The sequence below is a fragment of the Trachurus japonicus genome, chromosome 2 (genome assembly GCF_045865225.1).
Source record: "Trachurus japonicus isolate A0001 chromosome 2, Traja_1.0".
Taxonomy (NCBI): domain Eukaryota; kingdom Metazoa; phylum Chordata; class Actinopteri; order Carangiformes; family Carangidae; genus Trachurus; species Trachurus japonicus.
The window spans coordinates 13,251,144-13,277,412 of record NC_140908.1 but is presented as its reverse complement, the minus strand read 5'-3'; the positions used below and the strand labels follow the sequence as shown (position 1 = coordinate 13,277,412).

At 42.2% G+C, this 26,269-nt stretch overlaps 1 protein-coding gene across 17 annotated transcripts in view; it reads right to left on the bottom strand.

The window, feature by feature from the left end:
- Positions 1-232: 232 nt before the first annotated feature.
- The window catches only part of abi2b (abl-interactor 2b), a 28,025-nt gene continuing 1,988 nt past the window's right edge, over positions 233-26,269 (bottom strand). Inside the window, exons 2-11 of one of the 17 annotated variants that reach the window (XM_085801802.1) lie at positions 23,706-23,873; positions 22,609-22,785; positions 21,128-21,145; positions 19,822-19,928; positions 14,861-15,007; positions 12,887-13,011; positions 7,558-7,722; positions 5,599-5,691; positions 4,274-4,459; positions 233-2,871 (exon numbers count right to left, since the gene is read on the bottom strand). In XM_085801802.1, the coding sequence (XP_085657928.1) occupies positions 2,696-2,871; positions 4,274-4,459; positions 5,599-5,691; positions 7,558-7,722; positions 12,887-13,011; positions 14,861-15,007; positions 19,822-19,928; positions 21,128-21,145; positions 22,609-22,785; positions 23,706-23,873 (1,362 nt within the window). In that variant the 3' untranslated portion in view covers positions 233-2,695. The remainder of the gene's footprint in view (positions 2,872-4,273; positions 4,460-5,598; positions 5,692-7,557; positions 7,723-12,886; positions 13,012-14,860; positions 15,008-19,821; positions 19,929-21,127; positions 21,146-22,608; positions 22,786-23,705; positions 23,874-26,269) is intronic. The other 16 variants (XM_085801819.1, XM_085801811.1, XM_085801938.1 and 13 more) reach the window with 16 other exon arrangements.

The following is a 26,269-nucleotide window of genomic DNA, read 5'->3' as shown; positions in this document are numbered from 1 at the left end:
TATTATCTAAAACCTTCTGAACTTTTTATTCTACTAAAAAAAGTTAAAATGTAAAAGTTAATCACAAGTATGGATCAGGAACCATAAAATAACATACACAAGGTAGATAACATAACAGCCTTAGGGCTATATTCAGATTCAGATTCATACATATTATACATACTAATACTCATCAAACATTTCAAAATTTCAACACAAAAAAAAAAACAAGAACCAAGACATAACTACACCATAAATCTTAATAATTTTATTGTCTTTGTTCTCATGATTTTACAAATATGATACTTCTGCAATTCAACTTTAACTGTGCAACACAATGGCATTATGGACTGTTAAACTTGACATCCAGAGGGACGTCTGTGACTCCGGGGGCTGTGAATCCTGCAGGACAAACGCTCATATTTAGGGATTTGATTTGATTTTTCAGTGTCGTTCGTCTTCTATGAGTGTTTCTTTTTTATATATGTATACATATATATATATATATATAAAACAAGAGTTGAGCTTTTGTAGTTAAACTCTAGTGTTAACATCCATCCCTCCCTCCCTCTCTCCCCTCCTGTCTTAGTGGGTTTCTCAGTCCGCAGGATTCACTAGCAGCTTACACACACACACAGGGTTTTTCATTTCAGGAGATCCGTCCGTCCTCCCCCTCCCCACCCACAGGTCAGAGAGCGACTCCTCGGACGTGGGCTTGAAGTTAAAGTTGTACAGTCTCTTTGGATGAGGCTGGTGGTACCTGGTCAGAGCTGCAGGGCTGCTTGTCTTTTGAAAGAAATGGGGGGGGGGGGGGTGGTGATCTCGCCACGTAGGGTTTTTCTTTTTTTTTTGGGACACCAGTACAGATAAGAACAATGGCATGCAAGACTCACATACAGACCCACTTGTTATTAGTTCTTTTTCTTTTCTTTTTTTTGGTTTTTTAATAGAAAATAAAGATTCTGACATAAGTACAAGCACTGAGCCCCTCGCAAACACCCAACAGCCAAGCGTATTGGAAACGGTACGGAGAAGTAGGCCTATCGGGGACTTGCGACGGTTAAAACCATTTCAACACGACAGCTGGCTTCTTTTCATATTCATAAGTCCTGCGTCGAGGACATAATACATCTCACATTTATATTATTTCTTCGTCTACACCTTTTTTTTTTTATTTACTACAAACGTTATGTGCTTTTTGATTTTAAAACAACTTGGGAAAACTCGATGAAAAAAAGAAAAATGGAAAAAAGATAAAGATTGATTTGTAATTTCGACGACATTTCCCCCCATCCCCCCCCCCCACTGCGGCCAATTTAATTATTGCAAATGAAGTGATAACCTCTGAACAGCAACACACACTTCAATATGGCACAAGCATCTGAGAAATGAGCCCTAAATGCATCACCGTCGTCGTCATAGTCGTCGTAGTTGTGGGTGAATATCAAAAACCAAACCACACCATATCTAAAAATATTAAGACAGTAATCATCAGTAGAGCAGTAAAGAAAAGGTTTTTTTTTTTTTTTCCTCGTTGAAACATGCAGTCTGCCGCTCTGCAAGCAAAACTCGGTTCTGAATCTGGACCCCTTGGTAAAAATGCCAAAAAATCAAAAAAAAATAATGAAAACGTAGAAAGAAAAATAAATAAAATCTTCATCTCGAATGTATATGAACACGGCAAACCATGAAATGAACGCGCCAGCTACGTATCTCTTCTATTTATTATTCATACCAGGAAGCTGCAGGAGTTTTAGTTAAGACTTCAAAAATCCAGGCCAGGAACTAAACGCACCACGGTCGGTGAAGTGAAGCGTGTAGTGAGTCAACTCTGAACCTCGCACTCGCATGACGCAAAAAATAAAAAATAAAAAATAAAAATAAAAATTAGGTGATTAAATAAAACTTTTGGAAAAGAAAATGGAGAATAAATCTGGATTTAAAGCACTCGCGGGACTTTTTCTGTTTAGCGTTCGACTCGTCTCTCCTGACCCACTCATCTAGCTTAGTGTGTGTGTGTCACTTTAAGACATTAGATGTGCTTTATCTTAGTAAATGTCAGCTTTGGCACGCTCCCTGCTGAGGTACCTAACTAAAAAGTACAGAAACTACTATTTATTTTTTATTTTTTTGTCTTCTCCCCACTGAGGATATTGTTGTTGCATGATACTTAATATACAGAGAGGTGGAATTCTTCTCTAAAAGTGTCTCTGGAGTGTTAAAACGGAGAAAATCTAACTCTCCTCTCCTCCCAGCCCTTTCTCAGCTTCACCGTTCATCCCACTACTACGAAATCCAAATAAATATGGTTTCAAATAACAAGGGCAAACTGGTTCAAAAATGAAAACTCGTAGATGTAGTGGCCTTATGTAACAAAAGAAAGCTCAATAAAAAGTACAATAAATCCATCGCCGTCCGTCCAGTCCTCCTCAGTCAAATAAAGAAACAAATAAAAAGAAATATTAGAGAGGGAGGGATATATCTATAGAGTAGTGGTTGTTTTACAATGGCGGCTATGTCGAGAGAATGACCGGGCGTCAGTTTGTCACATTGCAAATTCTTTAAAAACTGCGTCGTCTTTCCTCTTTCCTCTCCTCGCCCCGGAGCTGATCAAAGTCTTCCGCCTTCCCTCCCCTCTTCCCTCCCCTCCTCTCCTCTCCATCCATCCATCCAATGCTCCTCTTCCTCTCTCGGCGCTCCGACAGGGAGGGATTGTTCAGTCGGCGTAGTGCATGATGGACTCGACGTAGTTGCCGGGGAACAGGCCCGTGGTGCCGTTCATCACGCCCTCGTACCAGCCGTCGTCGTTCTTCTTGATCACGTAGATGATGGCGCCCTCCTGGAACGACAGCTCGTCCTCTTTGTCGCGGGCGTAGTCGTAGATGGCCACCACTGGAGGAGGGGGAAATGTTCAAATTAAAAGGGATAGTTCACCCAAAAATTGAAATTTCACTCATTATCTACTCACCCTCAAGTGGACTAATAAGGGCTGGGAGAAGTTTCAGAGTCCTCCGTGGCTTCTCTGAGTTACAGGGGGTCTCGGCGTAGCAGTGCATGTCCATATAACGGTTGCAAATGGATACCAACTGTCTTCGTAACAAAAAGACACACCAAAAAACATCCAAACACCTCCATGCTGCTCGTATGTAATGTCCGTCTTGTATTGAACAGACCTACAAACTCTGGAGTAGTGAAAAAGGTGACAACATACAAAACTAAAACCCTCTTCTTTCAGTTCAACTACCCTGGTTGACATAAAAAAGTGACTATAGCCAAAAGGTGACCAGTTTGCAGGTGTGATTGAAGCCCCGAAATGTGAAATTGTCCCGAAAAAAATGAAATAAGTCTATGTTTCAAGCTTGTTTGTAGCGGAAGCTTCTCTTCCCGGTCCGTCAAACTTGGACGAACCAGGGTCTGTCCTCTTCCCAGTTCATCCTTATTTGACGAACCGGGAAGAGGAGCTTCGAGAAGCTTCTGCTACAAAACGAGCTTGAAATATAGACTTATTTCATTTTTTTCGGGACAATTTCGCATTTCGGGGCTTCAATACAAGACGGACATTACATACGAGCAGCATGGAGGTATTTGGATGTTTTTTTGGTGTGTCTTTTTGTTACGAAGACAGTTGGTATCCATTTGCAACCGTCATATGGACATGCACTGCTACGCCGAGACCCCCTGTAACTCCCAGCCCTTAGTCTAGTTTACCAGCAGAACTAAAATCAGCCACAACTGTAAGCACTTCCAGGTTAAAAACATTTCTCTTTTCACGTGCTTATAGCTGAGCTCTTTTAAGAACTTAAAACTTTACCTATTTTCTTTTATTTTACTTTTATTTGCTCTTGCTTTTAACTCTGTTTTTAGTGTTTTGTTTGTTTTTATTCTGTCTTATGCTTCTTCTTTAATGTTTTGTCTTTATGTAAAGCACATTGAGTTGCCTTGGTATGAAATGCGCTATATAAATAAAGATGCCTTGCCTTGCCTTACAAACAAGCTTGAAATATAGACTTATTTAATTTTTTTTTCGGGACAATTTCGCATTTCGGGGCTTCAATACAAGAGGGACATTACATACGAGCAGCATGGACGTATTTGGATGTTTTTTGGTGTGTCTTTTTGTTTTACGAAGACAGTTGGTATCCATTTGCAACCGTTATATGGACATGCACTGCTACGCCGAGACCCCCTGTAACTCAGAGAAGCCACGGATAACTTCAATAACTTGGGTGAACTATCCCTTTAAAGCTGCTTTTAGGCAACATTGGGGTAATCCAGGAGTTAAAAGCAGCCTCACCTTTCTCCAGGTAGCTGCGTGGGGCCCAGGGCGGGTCTTCCTCGGCGTACGGGTCGCTGTACTCCACCACCGCCGACTCCTCCTCGTCCTCGTCGTCCTCGTAGTCCTCGGGCGGCGGCGGCGGGGGGGTGGGCTCCTCAAACACCGGCTCGTCGCTGGGAGGGGGCGGAGGGGGCACGTCTGAGACTGAGAGAGGAGATGGAAAGCAGTGAGAGGAGGAAGAGGAGGAGGAGGAGGAGGAAGAGGAGGAGGGGGGACATGGAGCGACGGACGGTCCCATGCATTGGAGGACGGATCATGCTGAGTGACAGGAACACAAAAGGTGCACACACTGATTCAGTGAGCATTTATGGGAATTTAAAGGCATAGTCCAACATTATGGCAAATTGGCCCATTGCCATAATCTCTATAGTCTTCTGTACTGTAGGAGTAGGTTTGTTAATTGTCGGTGCAAGCTGTTTTTAGAACGGCGGAGCAGAGACGTGAGCTGCTCAGAGCTACGCTACGGAGGAGGCTCATGGGATTTTTTTGGTTTCCCTCATCAAACTCATCAAATACACAATCCAACAACTCCAAAACGCTCTGGTGGACAAGTTGTAACCTGCACATTCACCACGCTATGAGATAATAACACAACGTTACCAGACAGAGTTGTTTTAGAGGGAAATTCATGCTAAACCGCTGATGCGCAGTCCTGTCGTGGGCAGTTTTTCAGCAAGCAGTCTCTGTATTTCCCTCTAAAACAACTCTGTGTGGTAACGTTGTGTTATTATCTCATAGCGTGGTGAATGTGCAGGTCACAACTTGTCCACCAGAGCGTTTTGGAGTTGTTGGATTGTGTATTTGATGAGTTTGATGAGGGAAACCAAAAAAATCCCATTAGCCTCCGTAGCGTAGCTCTGAGCAGCTCACGGCTCTGCTCCGCCGTTCTAAAAACAGCTTGCACCGACAATTAAAGGTAACGAACCTACTCCTAAAACTTTAGGGGTTATGGCAATGGGCCAATTTGCCAAAATGTTTAACTATTAACCTTTAAAGAAAGACGAGTCAGAGTCAGAAAAAAGACAAACAGATAATCAGACAGTCATTATCATGCTTATGAACGGACAAACATGTTTTTCTCTTTTCTGACACACTAATGAGCGGTCGAGCACCAACAGACGGATCGATCACTCGTTCGCTTTAATAAGAGAAACACTGGAGGAGGAGGAAGAGGAGGAAGAGGAGGAGGAGGAAGAGGAGGTGGAGGTGTGACTGACTGACGCTCACGACTGAAATCACAGGGGTTTCATGCAGAGGGAGCGAGGAGCTAAAAAGCCACTTACTAGTCTCCTGAACTCGGGCCACAAAGCCCATCAGAGGCAGCTGGGGGGTGATCTGCATGGAGGGGGGAGGGGGCGCGAGCGGGCCGGCTATCACTGAACAAAGTCAACACACACATAGAGATGGAGGGAGAAGAGAAGAGAAGACAGAGAGAAAGAGAGAGAGGGAGAGAGGGAGGTGTGTCGCAGGAGGACAGAGATGAGAAAATGAGGTTAGAATAAAGAATAAAGAAGAGCAGCACAGAGGAAGTCAAAGGGATAGTTCAACATTTTGGCAAATTGGCCCATTGCCATAATCCCTATAGTCATAGCAGTAGGTTCGTTACCTTTATTTGTCGGTGCAAGCTATTTTTAGAACGGCGGAGCAGAGCCGTGAGCTGCTCAGAGCTACGCTACGGAGGCTCATTATGGGATTTCTTGGTTTCCCTCATCAAACTCATCAAATACACAATCCAACAACTCCACAACGCTCTGGTGGACAAGTTGTGACCTGCACATTCACCACGCTATGAGATGATAATGGAACGTTACGAGTTGTTTTAGAGGTAAATACAGAGACTGCTTGATGAAAAACTGTCCCTGAAGGCAACGCGCATCAGCGGTTTTGCATGAATTTCCCTCTAAAACAACTCTGTGTGGTAACGTTGTGTTATTATCTCATAGCGTGGTGAATGTGCAGCTCACAACTTGTCCACGACAGCCTTTTGGAGTTGTTGGGTTGTGTATTTGATGAGTTTGATGAGGGAAACCAAGAAATTCCCTTAGCCACCATAGCATACAGTAGCCCTGGGCAGCCTGCCGCTCTGCTCCTCCGTTCTAAAAACATCTTACACCGACAATTAAAGGTAACGAACCTACTGCTATGACTATAGGGATTATGGCAATGGGCCAATTTGCCAAAATGTTGAACTATCCCTTTAAAGTTACAGACTTGATTTTAATATAAAACAGACATGTACGTAGGCTTTGACACAAATATATACTGGAAGCCCGGCGCCTCACGGAGACAAACTGAATGCGTGATGAAGAAGAAGCCTGCAGAGAGCTGAGAGGACAGAGGCAGAGGTGAAGCTACTCTGAGGGGAAATGACTGAGCACAAACCAGGACTCGTCGTCTTTTTTTTTTTTTCCCATAAAAGATGCAGAGAGGAGAGAGAAGCTGGACTCTCTCTCTGTGACTCAGCTCATCTAAATCACTGATATTAAAACAGATGAGGTTTGAAACAGAAGAGGAATAAAAAAAACAGTAATAATTCCCCACTCAACTATATTCTGTTTGACAAGAAAGTCCCAGAAGAATAAAACCAAATGAAATCCATCTGATTATAAAACTTCCTCATTAAAGGGATAGTAGCATTTTTTAAAAGTGGGGTTGTATGATCTACAAATAGCCCCTAAATACTTAAATTGCAGGGTTATGGGCTGGCGTTGCTAACGGGAAGAGTGCAGAGAGTCTTTTTTTTTTTTTTAACTTGACTGTTTCATTTCCTTTTTATTCACATCAGTTTATATGAAAGTAAATGTGTAACCCGCTAAATGATGTCTACAGAGATAATGATTTGATAATTCATCAGGCACATGGAAAATATGGATCAGCGTGCCATCATTTGACAGATAGGGATATACAGTAGCTTCCTCATGGTAACTGATGATCTCCCCAGGTGTCACAGAAAATACTTTTTAGACAGCAGACATACAGTAATTACGTAAGTACATGGCCCTCTAATTTTCCCAGCTCACAAACTCAACACAAATACCAAAACAAAACCATTTAGACCACCTGAGGTAGGTGCTCATCTAAATATGACCAGAGAGTCTTCTACTGCAATTAAAGTACTTAGGGGCTATTTGTAGATCATACAACCCCACTGTAAAAAAAAAAATGTTACTATCCCTTTAAATGAGCTATGGTTTTCTATCCTCCACAAACCCAAGCAGCAGCAGCAGCATCAGTACCGGTACCTTGGTTCTGGACGAAGTGCGGTCCTCCGTTGAGCTGGTTCTGGTTGTGGGCCACGTTGGGCTGCCCGGTGACGGACGAGGGCCGGCGGTAGGGCAGCGAGCCGCCCACCGGGGGGTTCTGGGGCTGCTGCGCCGGGCGGTTCATGCTGTAGAACTGAGGAGCACCTGGTGACGGGGCGACAGCAGGGGGCAGCAGAGAGTCAGTGTTAAACCAGGGTTTAGTGGAATTTAAACAAGCTCCTATACAGTATGGCTGTTAGGAAAAACCAGGGCCGTTGTATAGGGGAGAAAGGTGATGATAATTCTAGGGGCCCAGCGCCCAGTGGGGCCCATAAAAAACCCCAGTAGTCTAATCTTTGTATGACTGATTTATTCTGCATAAGACCCTGACTAATACTCATAGTACACTGTAAAAACTCAACATCTTTCCAAGAATATTTGTCTTATTTCTTGTCCAAATGTCTCATTTCTAGTCAAAACTAATCTCTTTCCACTTAAAATAAGACTCATCACCTAAAAATTAACTTGTTTTTAGATCATTTTCACTTAAATTCACAATAAATAGAAAAATCTGCCAGTGAAAGCAAGTTTTTTGTGCTTGTAATAAGGAAGAAAAACTTGCTCCACTATCAGATTTTTTCTACTTATTCCAAGTGAAAATCTGCTAGAAAGAAGTAAAAAGTGTCTAAAAACAAGCTACTTTTAATATGATGTGTCTTATTTTAAGTAGAATGAGATTTGTTTTGACTAGAAATGACATTTTGACTAGAAATAAGACAAATATTCTTGGTAAGATACTTGAGTTTTTGCAGTGTAATGCTGCATTAGCATCAAAACAAAGAAGGCTAAATAAAAAACGATAATACATACTGTACATAGTCTAAGAAAAAAAAAGGAAAAGTTAGGGGGAGGGGCCCACTTTAGTATTCTTTAAGGGGGCCCAGAATTCCTAGCAACGGCCCTGGGAAAAACAACACTAATCCTGAATCATTAATTCATTATTATGAGTCGAAAGCCTCAAAGTTACAGTTTTTAATTTTAATTTTAAAACCACCTCTATGAGCATTTCTGTAATTATACTACTGCATCCTGTTTCTATTTCTGTGACTATTAATTAATTCCTTACAGGTTAATTACCCCGAGGTAACTAACGCTGAATCATTTTCCCACAATTTCCACAAATATATCAATATTAACTTTAGAGTAATAATATTCTTTTTCTCCAGCAGCCACAGAGAAAAGGCCGAATAATCACAGATGAAATGAGGAGTTCACGGTGAAAAGCGTTTGACCACACGGCTCATGCATTATACATCATATCATCATCATCATCATCAACACAGACACAGGCAGCTGATGAGATGCTGTGAGTGACGGATGAAGGCGGAAGAGCAGCAGACTTGTTTCTGTGTGTTGGTTTTCCACACACGTTTTGGATGAACGTCTACAACCTTTAGTTTTCTACGGAATGAGACTGAGCTGTTTCCAAATAAGCTCATGATCTTGTTTCCTGTGCTGTCGAAGGCCGGTGTTGGATTTAATAACAACTTCTGGATGGGATGTGTCTTCATTAGCAGCTGTGGTTTGTGTCTGAAAAAGCTCAATCTACATCTTGAAGAGCTCAAATTAAAACTTCCAGATTTAATAGTAACAGATTGTAGTCGCTTTGAGCAGCAAGAAAAACTTAATGAAGGAGAAACAGGTTGAAATGAATTACTCTTTATGCTGTGACGAGGAGAGAAACACCTTGTCAGGAATCAATCAGTTTTCATTGATTCATTTTTCAATCAAAACTCATCATCATTCTTGTATTGAACAGATGATTTGCTGCTTTATCGGCCGCGTTCTGATGAGAATTTATTCCTCGGAGGCATATGTGCAATATAAATGATATTTAGGTATTAGTTTTTCCCCATTTCCCTTTCATAATAAATCTCTTTTATACGATGGAGAATCAGGGCCCCATTGAATTTTTTTCCCCCACAGACTTCGAGAAAAAAGAGTCATAATATTTTAACCTGTTGTTCTAGAGGAGGAAAGTTGTTAAAATGAGGCTGCGGAGCATTTTGTGATGTAGTACTTCAGTATAGGTTTCACAAACAAGGAGATACGTAACCTTTTTGGCACATCAGCACCACATTGTCGTCAGTGTCAGGACTTAGAAAACAATATGCAAAGAAATGCATCTACTCCACAGAAAGAACAAAGTGGACTTAGAGGAAATCGCTGCTTTTTTCTCATAAAATTGCCACTTTATTCTCGTAAAAATGATGACTTTATTCTAGAAGTCTGTGAAAAAAAGGTTTTTCAATGTGGCCCTCATACTTTTAGATATTAACTTATAGTAACTTTTTAATATATTTATTGGAAATATTGGTCTGTCTTCTTCTGAGTTTTTATTGATGCTTCTATCTTTCTGTAATTTCATTCCAGAACATGTAAATGTACTATGATTGACAATAATATGGACATATTCAGTTTTATTTCAGACGTTAACTCAGTGTTTTTCAACCTTGGGGTCGGGACCCCACGTGGGGTCGCCTGGAATTCAAATGGGGTCGCTTCAAATGTCTAGTAATTTTATAACTTTTTAAAATTATGATTAAAAACACCACACACAATCATAAAAACTGTATTCTATACTCAAATAAAATGCAGCATATAAAAATATCGGAGCTGACCCATCTTGATTGCAGGGTCGCCAGAAATTTGTGATGTCATAATGAGGTCATAAGCCAAAACAGGTTGGGAACCACTGCGTTAAAGGGATAGTAGCGTTTTTTTTAAAAGTGGGGTTGTGTGATCTCCAAATAGCCCCTAGGTACTTTAATTGCAGTAGAAGACTCTCTGCACTCCTCCCGTTAGCAACGCCAGCCCATAATAGCCCTGCCCAGAGATTTACAACATACAGTGTTGTGAACAGACCCAAAGAAACGGCCTATTTTCGCGGCCTAAAAGAGGTTTTACCTGAAAAAAAATACACAGTTCCATTGTTCACTATAATATAATTTTTTCCAGCCCTTCAAAGTGCAGGAAAAACAGTTTTTATTTGGACCTAACCAACTGCTGATCGGCGGGTGCTAACCCTGGGCGGAGGGATACGTGAGTTGGTTAGGTCCTAATAAAAAGAAAAAGAAAAAGAAAAAGAAAAAATTATATTATAGCGAACAATGGAACTGTGTATTTTTTTTCAGGTAAAACCTCTTTTAGGCCGTGAAAATAGGCCGTTTCTTTGGGTCTGTTCACAACACTGTATGTTGTAAATCTCTGGGCAGGGCTATTATGGCCTGGCGTTGCTAACGGGAGGAGTGCAGAGAGTCTTCTACTGCAATTAAAGTACTTAGGGGCTATTTGTACATCATACAACCCAACTTTAAAAAAAATGCTACTATCCCTTTAACATGAAGCTGAGCACATCTGTCAAACCTCTGGCTTGATGCAGATGTTTCCTTATAGAGAAGCCTGAAACACGGAGCAGGTGATATGGGAGCAGGCTGTCAGACAACACCACTGGGGGGGGGGGGGGTGAGGTGCCAACGGACAAACACATGTGGGTCTCCAGGCGGGAGGATGCAGGTCGGGTTGGGGGGGGGCAGGATGGAGGGATGGAGGTGGGTCGGTGGTGGTGGTGGGGGGGCGACACTCACCTTGTGCGGGGTTGCCGTAGGTAGCGGGGCCGGTGGCGGTGGTGGGGGCTGCGGAGGCGGGGAGCTGGGGAGGGGGCGGGGGCACGGGCGGGATCTCTATGGGGGGGTTGAGGGGGTTGAGGGCCTGTGGGGGGCTGTCTAGGGCGGAGGGGGGGGGGGCCGGGGGTGGTGGCGTTGGGGGCGGCGCCGGAGGAGGGAGGTTTGGCCGGGTTGGAGGGGGCGGGGACTGAACCTGAGGGGCGGGGGGGTGGGGTGGTGTCAGGAGAGGAGGGGGGGGTGAGTAAGGAAGGAGAGAAAAGACAGGTGTGAGGAGTGAGAAGAAGAAGAGGAGGAGGAAGGGGGAGGGGCAGATCCGGGTGTCACATTCTCATTAGATTCAATAGGACGAATCTCCTTGTTGTTTACAACTACTTCCGGGTAGAAAACCAGCATGAGAACAATAGTGACGGATGAAAGTTTCGCTATATATATCTAATTTTTCATGTCACTATATCACCGTTTAGACTAATCTGATGTTTGTAAAGTCTATAAAACCAATGATTGGACAAACATTACTATTTACGTGTGCACATTTTTGTAATTAGTCATGGTTATCATAGATTAGCCGGGCTAACGGTTAGCTAGCTGTTTAACTTTAATAACTCAGTGACTCAATAAACGCTCCATGAAAAAATATTTTCTCCAGCGGATATCTGAGTTACAACATGACTGAGCTATCTGGAGTAGTTTCATGTCGTGTCCCACAACGGGAGGGTTTTAACAGCTGACGTCCTGAGTAGGGATGTCACTATTAAAATTTTTCTTGGTACGATTATTGTCAGAGAAATAATCATGATGTTACGATTATCACGATTGTTATGCTAATTAATTTCACGACACTATGAATGTGTAAAATCAAATATAGTCCAAATATAACTACATTACTCATTGTTTACACAAAATATTTCAAGTATCTATTAATATATGACCAATTATTAATCCTCAGGGGAAAAGTTTGAAATATTCAGGTCATAAATTGTCATCTATACCAAATAAAACGTTTATTTTAATCGTTTTTTGTTTTATTTTTGGGGGGGGGTTAATACAAATGACACGCTAACGTTAAAATTCCTACCAATTCAATGTTATGTTAGTTAAATGGACCAGTATCTGTGCATTCACCTTTGCTTTGGCGCACATCTGCCAATACGGTTCCGACATAATCTTTTTTGGAAAGTGACGGTATTTAGGAATCTTTACGATTAATTAATTGTGGCGTTTAATACCATGATTAATTGTGAAAACAAGTAATCGTGACATCCCTAGTCCTGATGTTAGCTTAGCTGCTGTTAGCTGTCCCTGTCAGCTGCAGCCACTGATGCTTTCTAGACACCGTGATTCCCCCAAACTGAATAAATACAACACATAGCAACACAAAACACACACACAGAAATAGTAATGTTTCTTCAATCATTTCAGATTTGTCTAAACGGTGATAGGGCGTGAAAAATGATATAGTATATAGCTAAACTCTCGTTCGTTACTATTGATCTCATTCAAATTAGGTGCTGGTTTTCTACCAGGAAGTAGAATGTAAACAACAAGGAGATTCGGTCGATACTAAACAAAGGTTAGTGGAGTTAGTCGCTCTCGTTCAGGAGGGGGAGGGGGAGGGGGGACAGAAAACAGGAAGTGGGCGTTACCTGGGAAGGCGGTGGGCGGGGCCGGGGTCGGCACGGCGATGGGCACGCCCACGCTGCCGCTGCCGCTGTTCTCCCGGCTGCTGCTGCGACTGCTGCTGGGATGGCTGCCTCCGCTGCTGCCACTGCTGGTGGACGGGGTAGGGTGGGGGGCAAACACGTCAGAACACACACACACATACACACTCATACACACACTTCTGCACACACTCAGACTTTGACCTCCTCTTTACATCAAATATTAAAAACCTAAAGTCGCTTTTTTTTCGGCTAAGTGTTGAAACCTGAAATACAAAGATTTCTTTTCCCCCAGAAACTTTACGTCCCGTTAAGAAAAACATCTTGTATTCCGGCTGCTACACAACAACAACAGACACACAACCAGCCTCAGATAAAGATAAAGTGCGCTTTATCTTCTCATTTCCTCCATATCTCGGGTTAATAACGTGGGAAATACCTCATGATGTGTTAGCGTGAGCCGTTATGCCTTTGAAATGACTATGTCACAGTGATAAAGGAAACAAAGAAAAAGGGGGAAAAAAAGCAGCTCGGAGCCTCGCCAAGGGACACATGACACAGGTGACGCAGTGGCGAGTCGACACGGGACAAAAGACAAAGAGGCATGACAACGCTGCGGGAAGCGGGAAGCGTCCAGACACATCGGACAGGAGAGAGAGAAGGAGAGAGAGAGAGAGCGCATGGCGGAGGGATGGAGAGATGGAGCGGTGCAGATCGAGGTCGGTGCTGAGAGGAAGAAGAGTCGGGGCGGGGAAAAAGTTCACTTTGTGTTTCCGGGAGCGGGGAAACATCTGGGCAGCAGAGAGGGAGGGGGGAGGGGGGTCGGTGGGGGTCTAGGGACACAGCTCTCTGGAGGAGCTGACACTGGGTTGACAGGAGTGCGGGGGCGACGCTGCCTGTTTGTGACTATCACCATGGAAACCTGATCTATGTATATATGCAGCTCTGTTTCGTCCTTTTCCTTTATATGAGCAGGTGAGGTGGGGGGGTGTGGGGGGCAAACAGGTGAGGGGTTTCCAAAATTAAAGGGATAGTTCAACATTTTGGCAAACTGACCCATTGCCATAATCCCTATAGCTTTAATTGTCGGTGCAAGCTGTTTTTAGAACGGCGGAGCAGAGCCGTGAGCTGCTTTTTTCCTTTCTTGGTTTCCCTCATCAAACTCATCAAATACACAATCCAACAACTCCACAACGCTCTGGTGGACAAGTTGTGAGCTGCACATTCACCACGCTATGAGATAATAACAGAATGTTAGGAAACAGAGTTGTTTTCAAGGTAAATTCATGCAAAACCACTGATGCGCTTTCCTTTAGGGGGCAGTTTTTCGGCAAACAGTCTCTGCATTTACCTCGAAAACAACTCTGTGTGGTAACATTGTGTTATTATCTCATAGCGTGGTGAATGTGCAGGTCACAACTTGTGCACCAGAGCGTTGTGGAGTTGTTGGATTGTGTATTTGATGAGTTTGATGAGGGAAACCAGGAAATCCCATTAGCCTGCGTAGCGTAGCTCTGGGCAGCTCGCAACTCTGCTCCGCCGTTCTCAAAGCAGCTTGCACCGACAATTAAAGGTAACGAACCTACTGCTATGACTATAGGGATTATGGCAATGGGCCAATTTGCCAAAATGTTGAACTATCCCTTTAAGTGTCAATCTGGGCTTGTCCTATGAGCTGAATGTGGTAAATAAAAAAACTGAGTGAGCTGACGTGGTGTAAAAACAGGGAGAAGTGAGTAAAAGTGATTGCACTTTTCCACAATGAGTCATTTCACAGAAGAACAAGAACAAGAAGAAGAAGAGGAGGAGGGGGGGGGCAGGGGGGGTCGGAGGCGGGCTTCGCTTTTCAAGAGCAGGAGAGGAGAAGAAGAAAAGGGAGGTGTGGAGGAAAAAGGGGGCTTGTTTCAGAAGTGTACAGACTGAGGCATGCTGGGGGGGGGGGGGGGGGAGAGGGGGTACCTGTACGTGCGGTTCCTCTGATTAACGGAGGCAGTGCGTGCAGGGCTCTGCTGGGGGGGCGCCATGTTGCGCGTCGGGCTCGAGACGTAGTCGTTAGGGACAACGGGCGGACGCACCGGCTCAAGCGTCCGATAGGGGGAGTGGCGCCTGCGAGAGGGTCAGGAGGACAGGAGTCGAAGGGGGGGTGGGGTGGGGGGGGGGTGTCCACAGAGAAGTGTAGGGGGAGGGGGGGAAGAGGAGGAGGAGGAGAGCAAGAAACAAACAAGTGCAAACTTAAAAAATGGGGTATGACAGGTGGAGAACTTCGGGTCTGGGAGGGGGAAGGGGGGTATTTGGGGGTGGGGGGGGGTTGGCTGAGGTCCACAGGTGGAGTCGGGAGGAGGCGGAGTCAGGACGGACACGACATCGCTGCTGCTGCCGCCGAAAAAAACACACCACACACATTTGACGGGAGAAGACTTCCCCCCATAAATGGCCCTGGTCGGGTGGGGAGTGGGGGTAGTACTTTCTGAATAGGGGTGGGAGAAAAAATTGATTCACATAAATATCGCAATATCTTTTTTGACAATTTTTAAATAAATTTTTTCAAAAATCGATTCAAAAATCGTTTTTTTGTGTGGAAAATTTCTTTTTTTTGTTGAATTTTTTAAATATTGTGCAATGTGCATTTGTTCGCCTTTTTTACATACAGAGAGTCCAGGTTTTGAAAAGGGTTTAAGTTCACTTTATAATGGAGTATGTTAATTTAATTTATAGGCTCCTACAGTATTTGTGTGCAGATAAATGTTTAAAATGCTAAAGACTAAAAATCGAGAGAATCTGCAATATCGTAGAATCGCAATTTAAATCGAATCGCCATCCAAAAAAATCGGAGAAGAATCGAATCGGGAGAAAAGCATATCGTCCCAGCCAGCCCTAGTAACTAATAATGCAACTAAATACTTCCAGAATAAAGTAATCTGAACAGTAACTTGATTAGGCTACTTTTAAAAAGAGTAATCAGTAGCCTAATGTAAATACTTCTGCAGAGTAACGTGCCCAACGCTGGTTCTAGATCTGTGATTTTCAACCTTGGGGTCGGGACCCCAAGTGGGGTCGCCTGGATTTCAAATGGGGTCGCCTGAAATGTCTAGTAATTGATAAACTAATTATTACTCTTTTTAAAGTAATGATTAAAAACACCACACAATCTTAGTCAACTGTATTCTATACTTTCACTTTCTTGAATATAAATCGAGTTCAAATAAAATGCAGCATATACGTATTAATATCTGAGCGGGCGCATCTTGATTGACGGCCACGCCATATATCTTTGTTTTTGTTTTCTGGAATTTTAAGAATATAAGCTACAATTACTTCAGTATTGATTTGCATCATCTCCCTGGTGGAAACGCAGACGACAATGAGCCACAGAAACCTTTTAGTCTCTGAAAAGAAAGTTCTAGGAACTAGAACTACGTCTTTGTTAAATAGATGAGTTTACAGACTTCTTTGAATTTCCCTTTGGGGATTAATCAAGTTCCTCTTCTTACTATTCTTAAAAGTTCACCTATTGACTACAGGAGTCTTTACTATGCATTACTCTCTGTGTCAGATACAATCGATGCCAGCTTCTACAGGAACACAGAGTGGATTAAACTGCCTTTTTTGGATTTTTTTTTTGGATTAGTATTGCTCCATGAACTGTTTACATGAACATTTTGACCTGTGACTTCCATCGGGTTAGATAAATACACATCGTGGCTGCATGAGTTGAATTCACAGGCTTTAAAAACCAGGACCTAATGAGACGAGCTCATTTAGCAGCAGGTTAATCACTCCACCGCCAATTTACAAGCAGATTAATTTGATGTTTTGTATGAGGGAGCAGACAGCAGAGAAGCTCTGCACAAATCACAGAGGCACACTCGCTGACAGTTTTTCTGTTTGAGATAAATGTGTGTGTGCTGCGCTACCAACAACAAAACAACCAAGATCTACGCTCAAGTGAGTCTGAAATGAGACACAAGATTTTTCACGGAGCCTCGGGAAATAAAACGATCGACTCAGTTCAATCTAAAAGATGAATCTGAATCCCTGCCAACTGGAAAACCAATTATTCACTCATTTAAAAACACAGGAAGTGATTTTTAAGGCGACAGCAGCGCTTTTGTCCGTGACGTCCTCGTTTGTGTGTTTTCTTTTTTTTTTTGAATTGTGGGGAAAAGAAAAACAGAAGTGAGATTTACTGGTATGTAAATTTCCAGAGGGGTGACCCATCTCTGAGCACTGTTGCTATGGCAAAATGTTGCTATGAGGAATATGGGGCAGCCAGGAGTGGGCGGGCTGGGTCACAAACACACAACTGAAAGTAAATTAGACAAAATAAATAAAAAGGAAATTAAAAAAAAAACTGAGGGGAAGTTGAACAACAAAAAGAGAAACGATAAATTCAATAAGATGTGGGCCCGTAGCCACAGGCTGCGGCAGGAGGTGCATCATGGGAGGGCTGGAGCTGTGGTTGATCGGCATGCGTCTTGAAGGGACAGACACACACACACACATACACAGTGGACACACACACACACACACACATATAAACAAACATTGTCCCACAAACAGCACTGGACGTCCAGGAAGAGACCGAGAGAAAGACAAGAACACCACACTGATGCTGCACTAGCAGAGAGCCTGTGGGATAAGAGACACCTTCAACAGTCAAAGACACAGTGACACCACCACATAACAGGGAAAACAACATGTACAGTCTGTCCACACTGAGACGTTAAGACACAGTGGGGAGAAATAACTTCACGCTATTGGTCAGAGTTAGTTATTTATCTGCTGTGACCATCAGAGAAGTTTTCTTTTGGAGTTCATTGGTAAAAGCTGCCGTAAAGCTACACAGGGTTTATACAGGAATCTTGAAGTTAATTCTAAAACCTTTTTAAGACTTTTTCAAGACCTTCTCAATATTTTTTCAATACCTCACCGCCGCTTCAAGCTGTAACCATTTACATCAGTGGCACTTTTAACTTAACAGTTCTAGTTTGTGATAAAGACTATAGACCACTATGATACAACATAATTCAAAATAGGCTGGGATAATAAATAAAAGGCAAAGTTTATAATAAAAAAAAAACAAAAAAACATTGCTCCACTCTCAAAAAACCAAAACAACAATCTTCTTTTCTTTTTTATGTACCGGTTCATCTTTGTTTTTTTTTTAATAAAATGAATAAATTCACACACTTTCACAATGTTTTTTAGGACTCAAACTCTTGGACGGCTAATTCAGAAAAAATACCTTCAAAATTTAAGACTTTATAAAGTCGTGAAAAGACTTTTTAATACTTTTTAAGGGTCTTAATTTTCCCAAAATTGATTTATCACCTTTTAATACTTTTCAAGACCCCGCGGATACCCTGCTACAGCCTTTACATATGGACTCAAAAAGAAATGTATAAAAAAAAGAAAAGTAGGTGAGATGAACTTGTTTGGATTATTAAAGAAGATATACTCAGATCAGAGGCTTAATAATACTGGATTACTGAAACAATACAGACTAACTATCTATACCTGGGGTGTCAAACATGCAGAGGGTCCAATCTGGCCCCAGGATGAATTTGTCAAGTGTGAAAATTTGAAATTTCACATATTTTTATCAAGAAATTTCCGGTGGTTTATAATATGTTTTATAAAAGGATAGTTCAGTAACTGTAAACATCTTATTAATGTACTAAAACAGAGGAAAATTTAAATTATTTAAGTATATTTAAAGGTTATTATGCTATTATTTTACTGGTCCGGCCCACTTGAGATTAAATTGTGCTGTTTGTGGCCCCTGAACTAAATTGAGTTTGACATCCCTGATCTATACTGAATAGCTGTTTGTTATTGTGGCTGATTGGTGTAGAAATTCATCCTCAAACTTCATTTTTTCAACCTAAAACTTAAAAAAAATATACAAATATGGCAAATTAAATACAGGAAAAGATATTAACAAACATAACAAGTCATCATCATCAGCATTCAGCAACAACCTGAGCAGCAGCACTTTGTTTCTGACGGATTAACAGAATTCCCCACCCTGATCCGTATGATTCTCCATCAGGACCGGCTTGAGTTTTGGGACTGTGACCTTTGTGCCGGCTTGTGCTCCTCCTCCTCCTGTGTCCTGGCATTAGACAAATGCCAGGGAAAGGTTGAAGACGGGGGAGATCTGAGCGCTCGCCACCTGCGCAGCGTTCCTGTTCAAACACCAGCTCAGCCGCGGCGGAGGAGACTTGCTTTTAGATCTTAAATCAAACTGCATGATCGGGTTTTACGCTCCGGCTTTTCATGCCGCTTTAGTTCCGTCAATACTTTCACACTGCTTCTTCCTCACTGTCTCACGTTTCCCGGCTTTCACGGCCGCGTGCGTTAAAATGAGAGCGTTACATTTCAATAAAGAGCCCGAGCTTTGACTCGCTCTCAAGGACGGAGAGGAAAAGTTCACTCTGGGAATAAATTTCGTCTTTTCACGGCTAATTTCTCCCGATAAAAAACGCGTTTTAATTTGCAAAACCTTTCCCACCCTTTCTGCCAGAAAAAAAACAACCATGTCGAGATGATAAGCAAATTAATTACCTTGGAGTTACTGTCTGCTATCAGTTCAAAAATAGCTCTTGTACTTAAAGAGTGTGTTAAAGCGTTAGTGTAAAAAAAAAAATCTCCTGATTAAAGAGACAAAAGGACGATGGAACAAATTAGTTTGAGGAGCTTTAACTCAGTTTCTCCAGTGCAGATAAAAAAGCCAAACAGAGATTACCACGGTGATGAGAACTGGCACTGTCCCCCCTAAGGACACTAATTAAACACAAAGGTAAAGGTTGCTGATGAAACTTGGGAGCAACTGTGTAAAAAAGGCACTGGTGTGGAGCCACAAACACACACACACACACATCCTGCGTCCATCAAGGCCTGGGCACGGCTTTACATACCCAAGGGTCCCTTTGCCTGTCATGGGCGGGCTGGGGGGCTTCTGTGTGGGGGGGTTGGTGCGGGGGAGTCCGCCTCCTCCTCCGGCCTTCATGTTCTGAGCGCTGGCCTGTGGCGGGAGGACACGAGGGAGGGTTATCTACCGGCTCGGCGCAGGAAATACACATTAAATAGTTTGTATTTTGAAAAAGAAAGATAAAAAAAGAAAGAAAAAAGATAAAATAAATAAATTAACTCATTGAGTGCCAACCACGTAATTTCTCGTTTTTCGTTCCCATGCGTTGAGTGCCAAAAACGAAATTTTTCGTTTTTTGCTTTTTTTTTAAATTATGAAAATAGACACTTTAATACACATTATATGTAAATTTGGGGACTCTACGACGAGGAGAACTGAAATAGATGACGATCAAAGTCACATGACAGCTCATGATCTGGAAGTTTTTATCATAACTCAGCTTCTGCAAACGGAGTTCTGCATGTGGATGCAGCAGCTGCTCCGCTGCTGCTCCGCTCTCACCCGCGAGGCTGCAGCAGCTGGGAGCTGAACCAGGAAGCTCTCAGCCCACTGTCCCGCCCGGTCTTCATCTGGAGCAACACCGTGTCCTCCCCAAAGTCCTCCCGCGGTAAAATCTGATGGTCTCTGGACCAAAGCAGACCGGCACCACCGACCCGTACCACAGACGGACCGTGACCACCGGCGGGACCGGTGTTCCCGAGCCGCTGTGGCCGGCAGAGCCTCACGTTCCGCGGCGAGAGGCTGTGACACGGCACGGTGCGTCTGTGTTATTGTTGTTTAGTGGCGCCCCCCCCGCCCCCGATGGTGGTTTTGTGAATAGAACAACAATTGTTGTGTATATTTATCTTATACGAGCCCTTTGATCCAGAAATGCGAGTGTCTGAAGAGCGACAGGCACAAACAGCGCACCTTTCATAAAAGACGCTCTATCTCCTTTTCTAGAAAAAAAGGAGGGATTTTGGTGAAACCCAGCCATGTTTAGCTTGACTTTTCTCAGGAACGGAGGCACGTAGAAACAAACGGTTTGTGGCCATTTGAAGGATAAAGTTAAACCTTTCAAATGAGCTACAGTATGTGTTGGTGGCAATAATATAGAATACACTATGGCTCTAAAATAAAAAGTCAAATATGGTCTAATTTGCCGGTACACTTGACTAAAACTTTGGAAAGGAGCGCGGCACTCAATGAGTTAAACGACTGCTCCCACAGCAATCCAGAAAACAAAACACAGCTCATTCAGAAAAACACACAAGCACCTCCCTCGTTGGAGGCTCTTACTCTGAAAGCCTTACCTTAAACCTTTGCAACCACTAGGGTTGATGATTATAAAGACAGAAATTAGGCGAGCAGAAAGAGAGAAAGAGAAGAAATCAGAGGGTTAGTGGGCGAAGGAGGAGAGAAAAACAACAGTTATTGGTGCATGTGATACATGATGGAGCTGCTGAGATGCAGGCAACAATGGCTCTGTGTTGGGAACTGGAGGAATTTGTTCTTTGGAGCTTTGTGAGCTTCCAACTTGGCCGTCGGTTGTTTCGCCGCGGGACAAGCCGGGCTTTGTTCGCAGAAGTCGGTGGGAAACCAAAAACAAAAAAAACCAGCCACTTTCACTTTTAATTTAATAAAAAAAATCCCCATTAGACACAGGAACCTGTTCTCAGCAGCAGGTGAGGCGTTCACAGACACACAGGGATGTTTAACTACAGCTGTGGCCCCCCGGGGGGCAGGGGTGACGGTCCCACTGGTGAAAAGCGGCAGCCATTGATTTTTTCCTTACATTACTTGTCACTGAAACCCAGTTTGACCTCTAAAGGACCTCTCTCTCTCTCTGTGTCAGATTGCCGGGGCCTCATTACTCCCGCGGCACAAACAGCGCCGTTTCCCGTCGACACACTTCTCCCTGACTGAACTCGCGACAGTGTTAAGGCCTCATTAAGATACTAAATCACATTACTCCTCTGGTAGCAGTCACTCTCTAGTCTAACACCTTCATACACTGCAAAAACTCAAAATCTTTCCAAGAATATTTGTCTCATCTCTTGTCAAAATGTCTCAATTCTAGTCAAAACTAACCTAAACTAAGACTCATCACCTAAAAATTAACTTGTTTTTAGATCATTTTCACTTGTTTCAAACACATTTTCACTTGAAATAAGTAGAAAAATCTGCCAGTGAAAACAAGTTTTTTTGTGCTTGTAATAAGAAAGAAAAACTTGCTCCACTATCAGATTTTTCTACTTATTTCAAGTGAAAATCAGCTTGAAAGGAGTAAAAAATGTCTAAAAACAAGCTACTTTTAATGTGATGAGTCTTATTTTAAGTGGAAAGAGATTAGTTTTGACTAGAAATAAGACATTTTGACAAGAAATAAGACAAATACACTTAGTAAGATATTGAGTTTTTGCAGTGTATGAAGCACTCGCCCCCCTGTCGGAACCTTGGAAAGCTACACAAATCTCATAAATTAGAATTAGCCATTAAAGGAGTGAATTCGGTATTAAATAAAGCAACTTTTGTGTGATTAAGTGTTGTTTTCGCCATCTCTTCTCCCGTAAATCAGTTCATCCACTAAAAATAAACTGTCTTTCCTATTTACTGGTAATTTTCCCATCCACTCTGGCGCAAACGCATCTGTTTAACTTCAAGTATGATCATTAAAAAGCCGGGAGAACTTAATTAAGAGCTTTCCGCCGGACTGTTGGCTGCAGCGGCTCTTCCGCGCAATTAAGTTTAATGAGTAAATGAAGGGGGGGGGGAGAAGGAAGGAAACAAGCACCTTCACGCCGTGGCCCATGTCGTCTAGCAGGCTGTAGTCGATGGGCTTGCGGATGTAGCGCACGGGCCTCTCGGGATTGGCCGGGGCGATGATCTTGTGCGTGCGGGATGTGTTCTTGTTGGTGGTGAGGATGCCGATCTCCCGCCGCGCTACCTTCTCTTTGTGGATGTCCACCGTCTGAGGAGGAGAGGAAAAAGACGCGACTGCTTTAAAGGGATAGTAGCATTTTTTAAAAGTGGGGTTGTATGATCTACAAATAGCCCCTAAGTACTTTAATTGCAGTAGAAGACTCTCTGCACTCCTCCCGTTAGCAGTAATAATTTCCCACTAAACTATATTCTGTTTGACAAGAAAGTCCCAGAAGAATAAAACCAAATGAAATCCATCTGATTATAAAACTTCCTCATTAAAGGGATAGTAGCATTTTTTAAAAGTGGGGTTGTATGATCTACAAATAGTAGCCCCTAAATACTTAAATTGCACGGCTATGGGCTGGCGTTGCTAACGGGAGGAGTGCAGAGAGTCTTCAACTGCAATTAAAGTACTTGGGGGCTATTTGTAGATCATACAACCCCACTTTAAAAAAAATGCTACTATCCCTTTAATTCCATGTCATCATTGTGTTTTCTTAAATCTGAAAAGAGCCTGTCTGTGTTTTTATTCTGACAGACGGGGGAAGAATTAACATTCCAGGTCTGTGCAGCATCTGGATGATTACAAATCCTGCTAAAAAAAACGCACATTTTCATCAAACGACTGAGAACAAATCAAAAATCAGGAGCCAAAATTCACTGGAAAAGGTTTGTTTAACACTTTTTACTACGTCCCATTTGGCTGCCCTGCAGATACACTGAATTATACATGCGCTCTTCATGTTCACCTCCTCTGGTAAAGCCAGGAATTTTTTTTTTTACAACTACAGCTCTCAGTGTGGTCCCGTTCTGTTCTGAAGATCGGCTCAGGAGTGTTAAAGTTAAGCCGCCAAAACTGTGTGAATAAAAGTCTGTTGAGGATTTTTCTAGTGAAACATTTCAAAAGATAAACACAGCACAACTCTATTCATCGAAAAAGATCATTTCTGTGTTGCCGTCACCGACCTGTGAGATGTGGTTGATGGAGGACTCCATGCGGCGGAGCTGTGAAGCCTGGATGTCCAGCATCTGCAGGACATTGTTGGCCAGTGTGTTGATCAGGTAGGCGACGCTGGCCAGGGACTGGGTGGTGTAGTTCTTGGTCTCCTCCAGCGCCCTCTGCTTGTCTGGAGACTGAATGGGACGGAGGAGAAGAGAAGAGAGAAGATTGACGTCTCTGATTCTTCCCTATTTAGTGATGCTGACATCATATTCTGCACATTTTCACTTTGTATTTCACATTATTCACATTTGCTGAAAAGTTATCACACTGAAAACTCATTGAAAATACAACATATATATATATGATATGATAAAAGTTAGAAAAATGCATGAAGAGATGCACATTTTCACTTTGTATTTCACATTATTCACATATGATGAAAGGTTATCACACTGAAAACTCATTGAAATTATATATATGTTGTATTTACAAAAAAAAGTTAGAAAAATGCATGAAGGGATGCACATTTTCACTTTGTATTTCACATTATTCACATTTGATGAAAAGTTATCACACTGAAAACTCATTGAAATGATATATGATATGTTAAGTTAGAAAAATGCATGAAGGGATGCACATTTTCACTTTGTATTTCACATTTGCTGAAAAGTTATCACACTGAAAACTCATTGAAATGATATATGATATGTTGTATTTACAAAAAAAGTTAGAAAAATGCATGAAGGGATGCACATTTTCACTTTGTATTTCACATTAGCTGAAAAGTTATCACACTGAAAACTCATTGAAAATACAACATATATGATATGATAAGTTAGAAAAATGCATGAAGGGATGCACATTTTCACTTTGTATTTCACATTATTCACATTTGCTGAAAAGTTATCACACTGAAAACTCATTGAAATGATATATGTTGTATAAAAGAAAGTTAGAAAAATGCATGAAGGGATGCACATTTTCACTTTGTATTTCACATTTGCTGAAAAGTTATCACACTAAAAACTCATTGAAATTATATATGATATGTTGTATTTACAAAAAAAGTTATAAAAATGCATGAAAGGATGCACATTTTCACTTTGTATTTCACATTATTCACATTTGATGTAAAGATATCATACTGAAAACTCACTGCAATGATATATGATGTGTTGTGAGAAAAAGTGAGAAAACAATGCACGTAGAGATGCACATTTTTGGGGGCGAAAAGACAAACTAACTATTGATCGACAGACTAGTCTTTGCAGCTCTGATCCTCAAGTTTCATTGACAAGATGTAAAAAGATGTTAAAATCACTGTCTTCACTGTCTGATTTCAACGTCAGATGCCACGGTAGGAAAACATCACGCCGTGCGCTTCTCCTCCTTTTTATAAAACCAAAATAATAAAATATCATCCTCATAACACCGAGCAGAAGGAACAATCCCAAAGCAAAGACTGGTGATGTGTACCCAAAATATGAAAAACACACAGCGTGATGAGGAAACTGCTGCTCCAAGGTTTCAATAAAAAAGAAGCAACAACATGTAAGTGAAATCTGAAATAATGATCTTAATGGGCGTGAAGAGAGGAGCAGGTAATCCAGCAGCAGCCAGTGTGGTGTGATGGGAGGCTGAGGCAGCTGCTGGGGCCGTGGGCGCAGCGTGGGCACATCAACAGCCACATCAAAGGCCAGATGGATCGGCTAATGTTTCTGCTGGGAGACGCCGCTGCTGCTCGCTGACAATGCAGGGGCCCGGGCTGCGACTATTATTTTTTGTAAAAGCGACTGTTTTGATCATCAATTTATTAGTCGCGTTAATTTTTTTTAAAGCAAAGCGCCAAAAAACTGCTTGTTCCAGTCTCGACTCTTGCTTTTTTATTCGTCCGATACCACGGGAAAGTGAGTTTCTTTGGCTTTCCGAAAAACACAGAGGGAATTCTTCACCATTTTTAAGCCAAACTGATCAATCTATTGCCAATTTAATCACAGCCTAGAGCTCTGAACACAAGGGGAACCCCACCCCTGATTTTATAAGTGACACAACAAACTACAACTGAAACATTTCATGGCTCTGTCTTCTTAAATATGATGATTTACTGGTCTAATATTACACTTCATTGATGATAATAATAGATTAACAAGCTCTATGAAGGCTTCTACTCGGAGAAGTGAGTGGAATTCTAATCATCAATCTATTAATGTGGAAAAAACTATACAGAGTAATTAATAATGGAAAATAACAGTTAGTTGCAAACTAAAAAACAAAACCATCCATCAACCGTCCGGCATGCAGGCTCTAGTGTGCACGGCATTGCAGCAGATTGATTACTACACGGACGGTAAACAAACTCCAGGACACAGCGGCCTGTGGGTCGTGATTGGATATTGATTGACTGATTTCATTTGATTTTTTTTTTTTGCATTTGAGCTCTATTGCTGCGGTGACAACGAGCCCAAATCAAATCCAGAGCGCCGCATGGATTTCTCCGTTTCCTCTTGTTTCTGCAGCTCTGATGTTTATACCACAGAGTGCATTTCGGAATAAATCCTTGAATATGAAACTTAAAAAAAAGAAGACA